This window comes from Pecten maximus, chromosome 3 (assembly GCF_902652985.1).
Source record: "Pecten maximus chromosome 3, xPecMax1.1, whole genome shotgun sequence".
Lineage (NCBI taxonomy): Eukaryota > Metazoa > Mollusca > Bivalvia > Pectinida > Pectinidae > Pecten > Pecten maximus.
In genome coordinates, this window is record NC_047017.1 from 14,665,590 (window position 1) to 14,678,892 (window position 13,303).

At 35.5% G+C, this 13,303-nt stretch overlaps 1 protein-coding gene across 2 annotated transcripts; it reads right to left on the reverse strand.

Moving 5' to 3' along the window:
• Positions 1–1,704: 1,704 nt before the first annotated feature.
• LOC117323311 lies at positions 1,705–5,822 on the reverse strand. Of its 2 annotated transcripts, XR_004531703.1 has the most exons (3): positions 5,662–5,822; positions 4,632–4,827; positions 1,705–2,444 (listed from the first exon to the last, which is right to left on the reverse strand). XR_004531703.1 is itself a non-coding variant. In XM_033878450.1 (2 exons), the coding sequence occupies exons 1-2, from the start codon at positions 4,816–4,818 to the stop codon at positions 2,146–2,148; spliced, it is 486 nt and encodes a 161-aa protein (XP_033734341.1). In that variant the 5' UTR covers positions 4,819–5,822; the 3' UTR covers positions 1,705–2,145. The 2 variants fall into 2 exon arrangements, 1 of the variants encoding a protein (XP_033734341.1); XM_033878450.1 differs by having other exon boundaries at positions 4,632–5,822.
• Between the last annotated feature and the right edge of the window lie 7,481 nt (positions 5,823–13,303).

A 13,303-nucleotide genomic window follows, 5' to 3' on the forward strand; every position in this document is an offset into this window, starting at 1 on the left:
TTTCGCTCCCGCTTTTCCTAATACAACTGTACATGTACTGTTGTTTTGAGCTTGAATTGGAAATATCAGAACTTTTACGCTTTAAAGCCTTGCCCAACAATGTACCGTGAACATATTTCAATGGCTGAAACATCACCCGGAAGTTATGATAGAAACTATAATAAACAGCCTGTATGAATTCCGGACCGGACATTTGGTCTGGCGATACTTATTACCAAATCGGACCGACGACAGTTTTACTGGATATGTCCGTCGGTCCGACGTAGTTTGGCACACACTGGGACCATGGTACATTTATTTTGCAAATAATCAATAAAATATATAAACACCATTTTTTTCCCTGTTACACGGAATCCAAAACATTTCCAAATATTTGATTTAAATGAATTTCAATTCTTTCAATTCTAAACAGTCACTTGGTGAAAGTGTTAAAAAAAGAATCTGCTGCCATGCTTGTTTTGGGTGATATTAATTACCGCACAGAAAACCAGAAATGGCCTGATCAGGATATCCTTGGCCTACCATGATGCAAGAAAGAAATACTGAGAACCAAACTGTACAATTTACAAAGCGATATATCATCCCACAGATTATTGTTGCAACATTATCATATCCAACATTCATGAAAGGACAATATAATTAAATAGAATGTGATGCAATGAGCAATGAACAATTTAATGAATCTGATGTAACAAAAAATTAACCTATATGAGTGACCCATATGCTTCCACATATATTTTCAGAAAAGTCTGTTCTTACAGTAACCTTCAAGAATTCAAGATAAAAACATTGGCAAAAATCCAAGAGGCCACATTGAACTTGAATGATCCATCAGAAATCTGGTAGTATGTGGTCAGGTACGAGTTGATCATGCATATTGAGAAAGTTGAAGTATTAGTGCTTCTATGTTCAGAAAATTTTGTTGTAAAGGTTTACATGAATGTGTGAACATGAAACGTTCATGAAAAATACTGTTAGACCAATTTTAAATGTTTAAGGTACGTCTTCCCCTTCAACAAAATGTAACAAGAAGTAGAGGCCAATTGGCCTTAATGGTCATCTGACTATAAGACTCTATCATATGTGGTTCATGTAGGATAGGGATATTCCACCCTCTGGGTCACAAAATGTGGTAAAACCTGAGGCTCCTCCGAGGGTTTTACCACATTTTGTGACCCGAGAGGGTGAAATATCCCTATCCTACATGAACCACATATGATTGTTACATTTCTCTCATTCCCCAACCTAAAATATGCAAAAATAGGCACTATCTGTCGATAGCTTTCTCAGATAGACGCCATTTTTTCTCAATCCAAACTTTTTTTCTACTGCATATAATAAAAAAAGAACAGCGCCAATCGATTTACCATACCCCATTTATGCAAACATCGTTTGCTGTTCTAAAAACGAAGGAAATCATTCATTTCCACAGTCTAACGTTGTTTCAGCAGCCTTGTCATTGCAAGCGAAGCCAAATTACTTGATGTCGGCCAAGCTAGTGTGTCCTTTCGCGTGAAAATATAGTTCCATATTTTATTAATAAAAAACAATAAAAGAACGTGTTTTTTTACATAATTTATATCATAAATAAAAAAAATTATTATCTGATTACATATCTTAATTCAATGTATTGTTGAAATGTTTAATAGATAGATCTACTTTCGGTTCGGCGACCTACTTTTGTATCATTGCGCGCGTGTGGCTATCCTACACCGGAAGCGAGGTAATACACACACAGCAAGCATAGGTGTATTTACCTGGACAGACCAGTATGATACCGGGAGGGGTGAGAGAAAAACACTTACAGCAGTACAGCAATTAGGCTACTTATGATTGCCCTCTCTCTATATTTCACAACAAATTTGGATGAAATCCACCAAAAGGTTAAGAAGGAGTATATAGGATTTTAAAGCTAAATTTTAGCAAAATTCCCCTTTTTGGGCCCGCCCCTCTGTCTCTAGGGGTCGGACCAGCCTCATTTATATAAAATATGATCACCCTTCCTAAATGATGTTTCAAACCAAATTTGGTAGTTAACCACCCATTGGTTAAGGAGTAGTAGTGCTTCAAAATAAAAAGTCTTACGCACTGCAGAAGACATAAGATAATGGATGGAACAAAGATGACCTAAAAACTGGAACAGCCCTAACATTTTATGACTTTTGTAACTGTGAACTGTGAACTATGTACCTTCCAAATACTTGGTGCATGGAAAAGGACTGTAGCATGGATTTCGTCGCAACATGGTTGGCAATAATATGCCAAATGACTGCAGTCCTTACACCTTATAATTTCATCAGTCTGCTGACCACACCGACAACAATAGAATGTTGAAGGTGATAGCTCTTCAGTACGTACAGCCAGCAGCTTCTCTCGTACAGCTTTCCAGGAATCCGATAGCTGCTTCCTCTTCTGGCTATACTTTCTATTGCTGCCAGATGCAACTATAAAAGAAAAAAGAAAACAAGATGTATAACATGAATGCTTATATCAAAACCATATCAAGATACAATTAAGTCATTTATGTGAACAGTTATGAATATACTTGGGTTAAAGTTGACAGTCATCTTTTAGTATGCCAATTCGGAGGGAAATGGCTAAGGGGGAAGAGACCTGCACTCTGTTAACCATTATTTGGCATGCAGATAATATTAATGTCTGAAAAAGACCTGTTTTACAGAAGCAAACAAGAAAACCTTACGACACAAGCATCAAAGTGGGGCCAAAATAAATTGGAGTTGAAATAATCTGTTATTACTAAGCTGAACTGTGAACTTCAGAAGTTTCGCCCCTTTTTCTGGCAAAGATTGTCATTCACAAATGACCTTATATTAGCTGTTGCGTGAAGCCAAGACCTCGACTCAATCCCTAGTGATGTAGCATCGGATAGAAATCCAGAATTGATTGTTGTTTCAAACTGGATACCCTTGCTAATGAAGTTAACCGATTATTAAAACGACTGAATTTGAATTTAAATTTCCATGAAAATTCAGGCTTTCTGTCATGTAGCCATATTTCAATTCTGTAACTCTAAAACAAAACTTAATGTCTCAATTGAGTGCAATTGGTTATATTGAAACATGGGGTCTTTAACTACGGTATGCACTTTACGTAGGTATGACAATTTTTACCAATTAGAACCTGTAAAACCTAATTAAGACTATCAAAGGAACTGATAAATGCTTATGCTTCATGTTGGATGAAATTATCATGAACTGTTTGAGAGCTTCGCCCAAGACAGTGGATTTTTTTTTTTTCCAAAGGGAAAAAATGCTGTAAAATAGAAGGGAGAGTTATGGTTCTTATGCACTGCACTCCGCCTTGTTGTGCTTATCATGTATATGAAAGTTTGATAAAATTCTCATGAATGGTTTGAGTTATGCTACAGACAAGGGAAAATGATTTTTGAAAAAGGGCAATTATTCTGTAAAGAAAGAAGAGAGAGTTATGGTTCTTGCGCACTCCACTCTATGCCTTGATGGGCTTATCATGTATATGAAATTTGATAAAATGATCATGAATGGTTTCAGAGTTATGTCCTGACAAAGTGGTAACAGATTTTTCGGGGAGCAAAAAATTGTTTTGATGGGATGAGGCTCAACATCCTCAGTACATCACTATCCAATATCTTTTCTTCTGAGTTATTTAATTTGCAGCATCTGCAAAACCTAAAATCATGATATATTAGTGGTGTTCCGATTAATCGAGTTCGTCGAGTATCACTTGTTTGAGACGTTTGATCAATTAATCGAGTAAGAAATAAGTAATCGAGTTTCGTCGGAAGTGCCCTACTTCAGGTTTTATGAAAATATATTCGCCGATTTCAGATAAACATCCGCAAGTTCAGCTTGACAATGTCTAGGCCTACAACAGTCGCCTGCGGGAAATGGTTATGCTTGTATCATACAAAATCAAGCGTCGCAATAACTGGTACAGTGTTGTAATACTAGGAGGAATGCAAACGTACCGATGACTAAGATTTTGTTTGTGAGAACATAAGCGACTAGCTATAAAAGCAACGTCAATGTATACGACCTTCTTCCCGGTAAACGCACAGGGTCTATTTTATGGAAACATTTTGGTTTTTAATGAAAACAAGAAGCATTAGGTCTGTTAAGTACGGATACCTTAAATATGACAAAAACTATTTATAAAATGTGCAGAAAGTCGTATTCCTTCAATGGTAAGTCACAGTTCTACTTTTGTTTTCAAAGTATATTAGACTTTCGATAACGGATGGATTAAAGCATTTTACAGCCCGTGCAAAAACTTCCAATGAGCTAAATACTCCAATGAACAATCCTTTTGTTGTTGTTTTTTATGTGTTGGATAAAATTATTAAAAAAAACAATTTTGGTTCATTTTTATCTGTGTAATAAACAAATGAACACACAGGAAGATAGTATACATGTAGCTATATAGGTATAACAGTTATTAGTTACTGAAATTGTTGTTGAAAGCATTTCACAAAATATTGAGACATGAATACAAAATATACATTTGGAAATTAATCGATTTTAATCGATCATCGATCGGTTACACACAAGTGATGATCGATCACAAAAATTCAACCGATTCCCAACACTATGATATATATATGTTATATATCATAAAAAGTAATAATATCATACCATTTCCTAAGTCATCAACTTGATTGTTGTCCGGAACAACAAGTGGCACATCACTACATCTTCCTTCATTTTTTGTACTTGTATTGCAAGAAGACCCCTGATATCGGAAATACTCCACTCGTCTTCCAGAGCTATCATACACAAACCTTTTATATTTTGGCCCCTTTCGTGCAAATCTTCGTCGCATTTTTCAAATCTGAAACATAGAGATCATCGCTTATTCAATATATCCATTCATTATTGATTAGTGTAAGGACTGGGACTATTTACTTTTGAAGTAAACCGAAAGTAAAAATTACTCTCTCAGTCCAGTGTGAAAGAGTTACCAGTATTATAATTGCAATGGGTTTGTGGGTTTCATCCAGTACCCCAATCTTCCTCTGCACTGTCGTCTTAATTGCATCTATTTTTGATTCTTACAAACTTGGCAATAATATCTTAGTTTCAAACTGGGCAATAATAGGCAAAATGCAACATCATTATTATATAGCCTGCTCATGGCCAAGACGCAGTCATCCCTAAAGCAAATGCCGTGCAACTTATTTGTATACTGGTACATTGTGGTAAGTTGATATATCGACTTATCGTAATAGCAATGATCATTATTGGTGATAATAAAGCAGATCACAAGCACTTGCCTCAGGACAGGACCAACAACGTATCTAGGCCTAAACTCAAGTCATATCATATTACACTTTCCGGCAGATTTTTTTATTAGATACTGTATTATATATTCAGAATGCGGACGTCACATTATATAACGTTGAAGCTTTAAAGTCATAGAATTTAGGCCTAGGCCCATGCGATGGATTTATCTGTTGGGCAGAGTCAAGTGCTATGAATAGATGAAGATTATTCCTTTATCCTTACCTGGTCATGTTATCGGGACTTATCTGCCTCTTTTTCAGATACCGTTGGCGTGGAGCGGTCTGTCCTCTATTATATAAATACATGTGGTCAAAAACCACAATGGCGTACACAACGCTGAATCATAAATGAATGGCGCGCACGGGCCTAGTTTATAACCTACCTCTTTGCATTGAAGAGTTCAACATCCCAGTATCCATCCCGTGTTCTGCTTGAAGTGTTAACACCAATACCGCACGGTATACACGGTATCCCGTGTTACGCTTCCTAGCGGCTAACCCCACTAACACAATACCGCTTGAAACGTATAACCTCAGTCGTATCGGGTGCCATAACAGTCAGTCCGTTCAACCTGTGACGTCATGGACTGAAGAGTTCCAAATCAGCGTGACTGACCGATACGCTGATTAGCAGTCGACCGACAGGTGCAAATCGCGTACTTCGATGTGCGATATCTCGGCACTCGGCCAACCGTTTTTGATGCGGTTTGCGACATTCTTCTTTGGTGGTTACAAAGAATAACATATTTGATTATCGTTTTTCGTTCAGGGTACACTTTAAGTTACCGATAACTACTGACGGATAAACGTATGCTTTATACGTCAATACGATTCACGTTAATTTGTTCCACATCTGACGGGACTACTTTCAACTTGACCATCAACTTTGACCTGAATTTGTAACTGCTCTGTCGTAATCGCCAAAACTGAATCTGCTTGTTTTGTTTAGCAAAAAAGTGCATGATGTAAGTAAATACCGAATTCTAACAATTATAATATTACAGTGCTAGAAAGCACCTTGCTTAAAAACTTCGCGATGCCAATGTTCCACCAACAGACATCATGCAGATTAGCGGACATAAACATGTACAAGCTATAGTAAACTGCAGCTCCATCTCAGAAACACAACAAAGAGCATATTCAAAGATATGGATTATTAATTCAATGTTTTATGGCGCAACACTCCACATAAATAATTTGAACATTTAAACACAAGCCAAAATAACAATCCGTTGTTGTATTTTATGTAGATATATCAATGACTTTCAGATGTGGCCGGGCTTACAAGTTGTCATAGTAACGTTAGGCCTACGTCACAGTGCTCGAGCTGTTGTCAAAGCCTGGCACACGTTTGTGTCTGATGTCTGCGAATTCTAAATCGTTTTGTTGATCGTTGTTTTAAACATATCGTGAATTAAATGGGATCGCCATATCGTTTTTCTTAACCCTCGCAAAAATAACCCTTATATTGTAAGATACCAACCATGTATTATCTATTGCACTGCAAAATAACGCTCGTAAGTAAACATCATATATTGAATTAAAGAGCCGGTCAGATCCGCTGATACCCGAATTTTACAACCTTTTCTATTACCTCCAATCAAACTTCAGCTCTTCTATTGACATAGCGATATCTACTGAGTTGTAGTTGTAGTGAGCCAATAGTTATAAACCAGGCGTTAAACTGTTTTTCTATGGGCTGCCTACCTCTTCTCTGCCTTCTGCAGGGTGACTCAAGTAAAAATTATATACGAATGCATAATTGTTGTTTGAACATAAAAAACGTCGGATACATTTCCGTTGGTATTATATAATATATATTTAGTGCTGTCTCTGCCTCGTCGATATAACCACGAACCAAGGCCGTGTTAGCCTACAACATTTCAAGGTTTATTTATTTTCACTGCTTAAATATCTGTCATTGCATAAAAAGGCCAACAATCACTTGATGTTTTAGATTCAATCAAACTTGAAACATTGTGATAAAGTCTAGCCAACCCTCTTATTGAATACCTTTCCAGTCCAGCCAACCCGCTGAGTGAATACCTTTCCAGTCTGGCCGATATCTGTATGTTTACAACTTTGTCAGACTTGGTCATACCTTAGTTACTATCAGACAAAATCAATCAATCAATCAATCAATCAATCAATCAATCAACGTGTTTATTAGTGTCGAATATCTTACAAGATATTACAAATTTTAATAATGTACAGTAAATCTCAAAGCAAGATATGTCAAAATAATGGTTTACTCAGACACTGTTATTGTATAGAAGAAAATGTAGTCTAAACACATGTAAGTCTAAAACACATGAAGTCTAAAACACATGTAGTCTAAAAGACATGTAGCCTTAAATACATGTTGACTAAAACACATGTAAGTCTAAAACACATGAAGTCTAAAACACATGTAGTCTAAAACACATGTACCCTTAAATACATGTTGACTAAAACACATGTAGTCTTAAACACATGTAGTCAAATACACATATGATATAAAATACACATACACATACACATACACATACGCATGTTATGTTAAACACATGTAGTCTAAAGTACATGTAGCCTAAAGTACATGTAGCCTACAACACATGTAGTCTTAAACACATGTAGTCAAATACACATATTATATAAAATACACATACAAATACGCATGTAGTCTTAAAAACATGTAGCTTACAACACATGCAGTCTAAAACACAGTTAGTCTTAACAAATATGATATAAAATATATGTAGTCTAATACACATGTAATATAAAACAAATGTAGTCTAAAACGGATGTATTCTAAAGTACATGTAGTCTAAAACATATGTAGTCTAAAACACATGTAGTCTAAAAGACATGTAGTCTAAAACACATGTAGTCTAAAACATATGTAGACTTCAACACATGTATTTTAAAACACATATAGTTTAATACACATGTAGCCTAAAACACATGTAGTATAATACACATGTAATATAAAACAAATGTAGTCTAAAACATATGTAGTCTAAAACACATGTAGTCTAAAACACATGTAGTCTAAAACACATGTAGTCTAAAACGGATGTATTCTAAAGTACATGTAGTCTAAAACACATGTAGTCTAAAACATATGTAGTCTAAAACATATATAGTTTAATACACATGTAGCCTTAAACACATATGATATAAAATATATGTAGTATAATACACATGTAGTCTAAAACACATGCAGTCTCAAATACTGATATATTTGATATCCACGTTTAGTTAAAATGGTTCTAAAGCAAAAAAAAAAAAAAAAAAGCACTTCCTCTCCTTATTGTATAAAATGAATTTCACATTTTATATTTTAGTATTTTCAATGGGAAAAATCGGCCGCTCGTGCCGCCCGTTTTTGATTTACAAAGAAAGTGTCCACATTTGAAGTTACATACCGGTACTTGTTATATTAGCGATGAGTGTAAACGTCTATTTAAAGTCTATCAATTCTCACTAAATATAAACTGAAGAAGCATTTATCTCCTTAAAACACTATTATACATTTCTTTATAAACAAGACAAGGGACAGAGTATATTGGAGATGCATTAGAATAGATCACTATTGTTCAGCATCATGTTGTAATATTTGGACAATAACAGGTATAGGAAGCTATTGATTAAAATTCAGTGTCAATTAACACTCGGGTTATGCGGGGCTTCCATTGACGTGTCAGTAATGTAGTTTAATTGATATCAATGAATATCTTCATTATAATTAATTATACTACGTGAAATAGTTTAGTAAGAATACATGTATAATGTGTTTACATGATTATTTTACAAGAAAAAATGCCTGTGCTGTCGGTGTTAACTTTAATTTATTGCATTAAACTGATCAATATCTTTAAAAAGTATGTGTAACATCCTATAAAAATATCCTATTTAAATACTGTGATTTCCCCTTATGACACATTGGTCTTCCTATGTCTGCCTGGGCAATCAGTTTTGTAACAGTAAGTTTCCGTGTTGTTTTATAATCGACCCAGCCTTTTAAGCTGCATTTCAGAAAACGTCCTAAAACGAAAGTAATAGAATGTGCAGTTCTACGAAAGCTTTCTCCTTTAGCAAAATTCTTTGGTCACGTGGTATTGCCTCCCTCAGTTACCACCACACTTTCTGTGACGTCACCTTCGACTGCAGCACATGTTACAGGACATCGTGAGGTTATAATATGGCGTCTGCAGCAGTAATTTGCGGCGGGTTTCTCGCCCTAGTTTTGTTCATTTTGCAGACGGTTGGGGTAGCAACAAATTACTGGTGCGTTGTAGAAGTAATGGTCGGGACAAGCAAGTTTGCGATCGGCCTGTTTAAGATATGTGCGGACATCACCTTGCTCGGCATTACTACCAGTCAATGCTACACATACAGTGACTATGGTACCACACTGGATCTTTTGAATTGTAAGTTAAATTGTTTGTTTTTACCTGCATTCTTATTGTTTTCTGGTGGAAATCCTTATTGCTGTTGTATATTTTATCTTAAGGAAAAAGGCAAAAACTACGAGAAATTTTGATTTTGGCAATCGGCCAATTAGTCACCAATATTTGCTTGTCGACTAAAGACCAATCCCAAAATTCAAGGTTCAACCCTGATGTACTCAGCTTTAGGATATGTCATAACAAGTTATAGATTCTACGCGATACATTTAATTTGGTATTGTCCGGAAACTGGAGAAGATGACTGTTTTTGCGTAACCAATTACATATTTTATTTTTTTTAATATTCGTATCTTGGGAATTTATTATAAGCAACATCTTTTTTGCATTGCTCGTCAAAAGATTCCACACCACAAATGGTAAGTGCTATACTTTCATTGATGGTGCATGCATCTACATTTATGTCATGGTTATGGTATTGTGTTGATGAATGTCTTTCTTAAAACCAGACCATTTCACCGATACTTGCTGCGTTGCATGGAAGTTATTTGATTTTGTGTTAAAACATCGATGACGTACCGATATGTAAATCAAATTAAAATAATTTAACAACGAGTGCGAACATGTCCTAAAGATAGATAACATGGAGACCAGTTTAAAAGCATAATGAGAATAAGCCCTAGGTTTGTTTGTTTTTTGTTTAACGTCCTATTAACAGCCGGGGTCATTTAAGGACGTGCCAGGTTTGGAGGTGGAGGAAAGCCGGAGTACCCGGAGAAAAACCACCGGCCTACGGTCAGTACCTGGCAACTGCCCCACGTAGGTTTCGAACTCGCAACCCAGAGGTGGAAGGCTAGCCCCCCCCCCCCCCCCCCCCCCCTAGGTGTTCCGGTAGGGTAGATATCTTCTTCTACATCGACATATCACGGTAACCCACGAAACTGCTCTCGTCTCACATGACATTAACATTCTCCTGGGTTAACATTTGGTAGTGACAGCGAGACAATCATACCAGTGAACAGCAATCTGATTAAAAATATAATAATGTCGCTTCATAACATAGTGTATAATAATAATATGTGTTTTAAAGCCTTTCTGTTAAAAGCATATCAATTAGAAATCTACGACAGAATTCAAAAAATAAAAAAAAAAAATAAAAAATCATGGAACATTTACCTTAATGGTGAAATTATGTAAGAATCAATACCGCAGTTTTTCTTAATTGTAATTAAAACATTAAAACCATGAAACTATCGACTGATTATGGGGAATCACTCATGCGGTGCTCTAATCTCTATATTAAAATGAACCGCGGAAAATATGTCTGCCTGAAGTCAACCAGGCGTACTGGTTACTGCCGCGAAGACAAAGAAAAGAAAGTGGGCAAAATCACAACATCATCTACGACTTGAACTTGAAGGGCACCATGAACTGGCAGTGAATCTTCTCGGCATTTGATTAGCAAACTCATGCTTTCCTGTATACCATCCCGGAGATGTAACTCGGCGCACGCAGGTTTTGATTCACGTTCTATGTTTATTACATACTTTATTTATGAATTGTTGGCGTAAAGGAGCAGACGTGAAGGGAATTAAATGAAAATAAACCCATAAGGGTAATAAAGTTAAGCTTGATTAAGTTTTACATCCACAAACATGGACATAAAAATAGATAAGCTTGAATGACAGATCGAGCAAAAAATAAACAATGCATCGGCGAACTTCTCTCCCGTAAGTAAATATATTTAACATTAAGATCATCACGGCGACCACAAGTTTGTCTGCAATATCACCACGATCACACGTTTACTGGGTAATTCAATATACATCTGTGATACGTCCCGGATCCGAGACTGAAAACGATAAACATTTTACGGAAATTCACGGATCAAATATTTTACCTGTAAACCGATGGAACGACTACACTGATTTGAGTAATTTTGTGAAATTGAAAGAAAATTGATTCGAAAGCAAAAATTAAATTGAGCAATTGCGAAAGTGAAAGTAAATTGATGTACTTTATTATACATTTAAACACGATTTTGGGACATCACTATCAACCATTTCCGTCAAAGTTGGGAATCGGAATTAACCGATATGTTGCAGTTGGATTAAAAAATAATGTGCCTACATGGTTAATAGCTCTTTGCTTCGTATGTCATACAAAATCTGTCATTTCATTAAAAGTGCTGTTTAAGCTTTAATTATGAAACGAATTGAGATGGATCACGTGAAATTGATTTTTTTTTTGTATTTGGGTCACTCTAAAACGATAATTAGATTAGCGTTGATACTAGAAGTATATAATGTTTAATTATTTAGGATTATATTGTTAGTAAATATATGTTTAAAAGAAGGTCCATGTGAAGATTTTAAATCTTTAGTTAAGTCCGGTTATTATCGCAAAGTTACGACGTCTTTACCCGGATTTATTTTGACACGTCAAACTTAACCAAAAACGTATTAATCCAAGAATATATGGCGGGCATCCAGTTTGATAATTAGGTTTTAAAATTATATAAAAATATTTTAAATGAAACAGTGAAGCCGGACTTTATCGACAATGTTTGGGACTGGGTCAAATTGTTGGATATGTATGGGATGCGAATTCATTTATTGATATTAATAATTCGAATTAATGATATTAATAAATAAGAGCATTTATTGATATCAGTGATATAATTAATTCTCCATTTTTTGGGAATATGTCTGCTGCCTATAAGACTGTCCAAAGAGGTGGTTCTCGTGGATTGTGGCAATTAAAAAAAATATCGTATTAATTATAGATAAAGGGCCTGTTTCCAGTAATGTTAATTCTCCATAGGAGCCTGCCCCCGTATAATTTCTTATCTAGTTCAACTACAGTTTTTTTCTTTTCCGAAGAATAATTTTACACCTTTCCGACACCCAGATTTCATAATGTCAGTGAAAATGTATTTTTATAAAGTTGTCATTTTGAGCATCAAAGACAGAAGGTCGTAAATAAAAGAAGATTATCTCGAAATTGTAATTCGCAACATAGTATAAATTTCTTTTGATAAATATTTCCAAAACATCGTGTTTATTCATAAAACATAAAACAAAACTTTTCTCGGATGAAATGCACTTGCAGAGACACAATTATTAAGAAAAATGCCATAAAATTGCAATTTCCTCCCGTTATATAGTTTTGGATGCAAATTTCCATCACAAAATCGGATAGAGCTTTACTTGTTTCATATGTGTACCAAAAATCAGCTAATTCCACGTTCTCATATTGTAAATTGAAAGAAAAGGGGAAATGAGTAACAACCTTGTCTGAAACCCTATTATATAGCTTATTATATACAAAATCTTATATTGAATATCAGAGCGGATATTTTCATGACAGTTTTATGATATCTAACGACTAAATAAACAGTATTGATATCAAGATTTACACTGAGGACACCAGTGGCAATAAGAACAGAAGTGCAGGCAATGTAAATATTCCACAATATAAATGGCTCCTAGATACGCTGGTGCAACAAGGATTGATGTCAGCAAAGGAACAAGCACTTATTTGCCAGAAGTGCTACATGAAGTATCTTCGGAACAAAAATCAGCCTGAACCTGAACCCGAGCAGAACCAGGAAATAGAGGAAGACGACTCCCCGTCC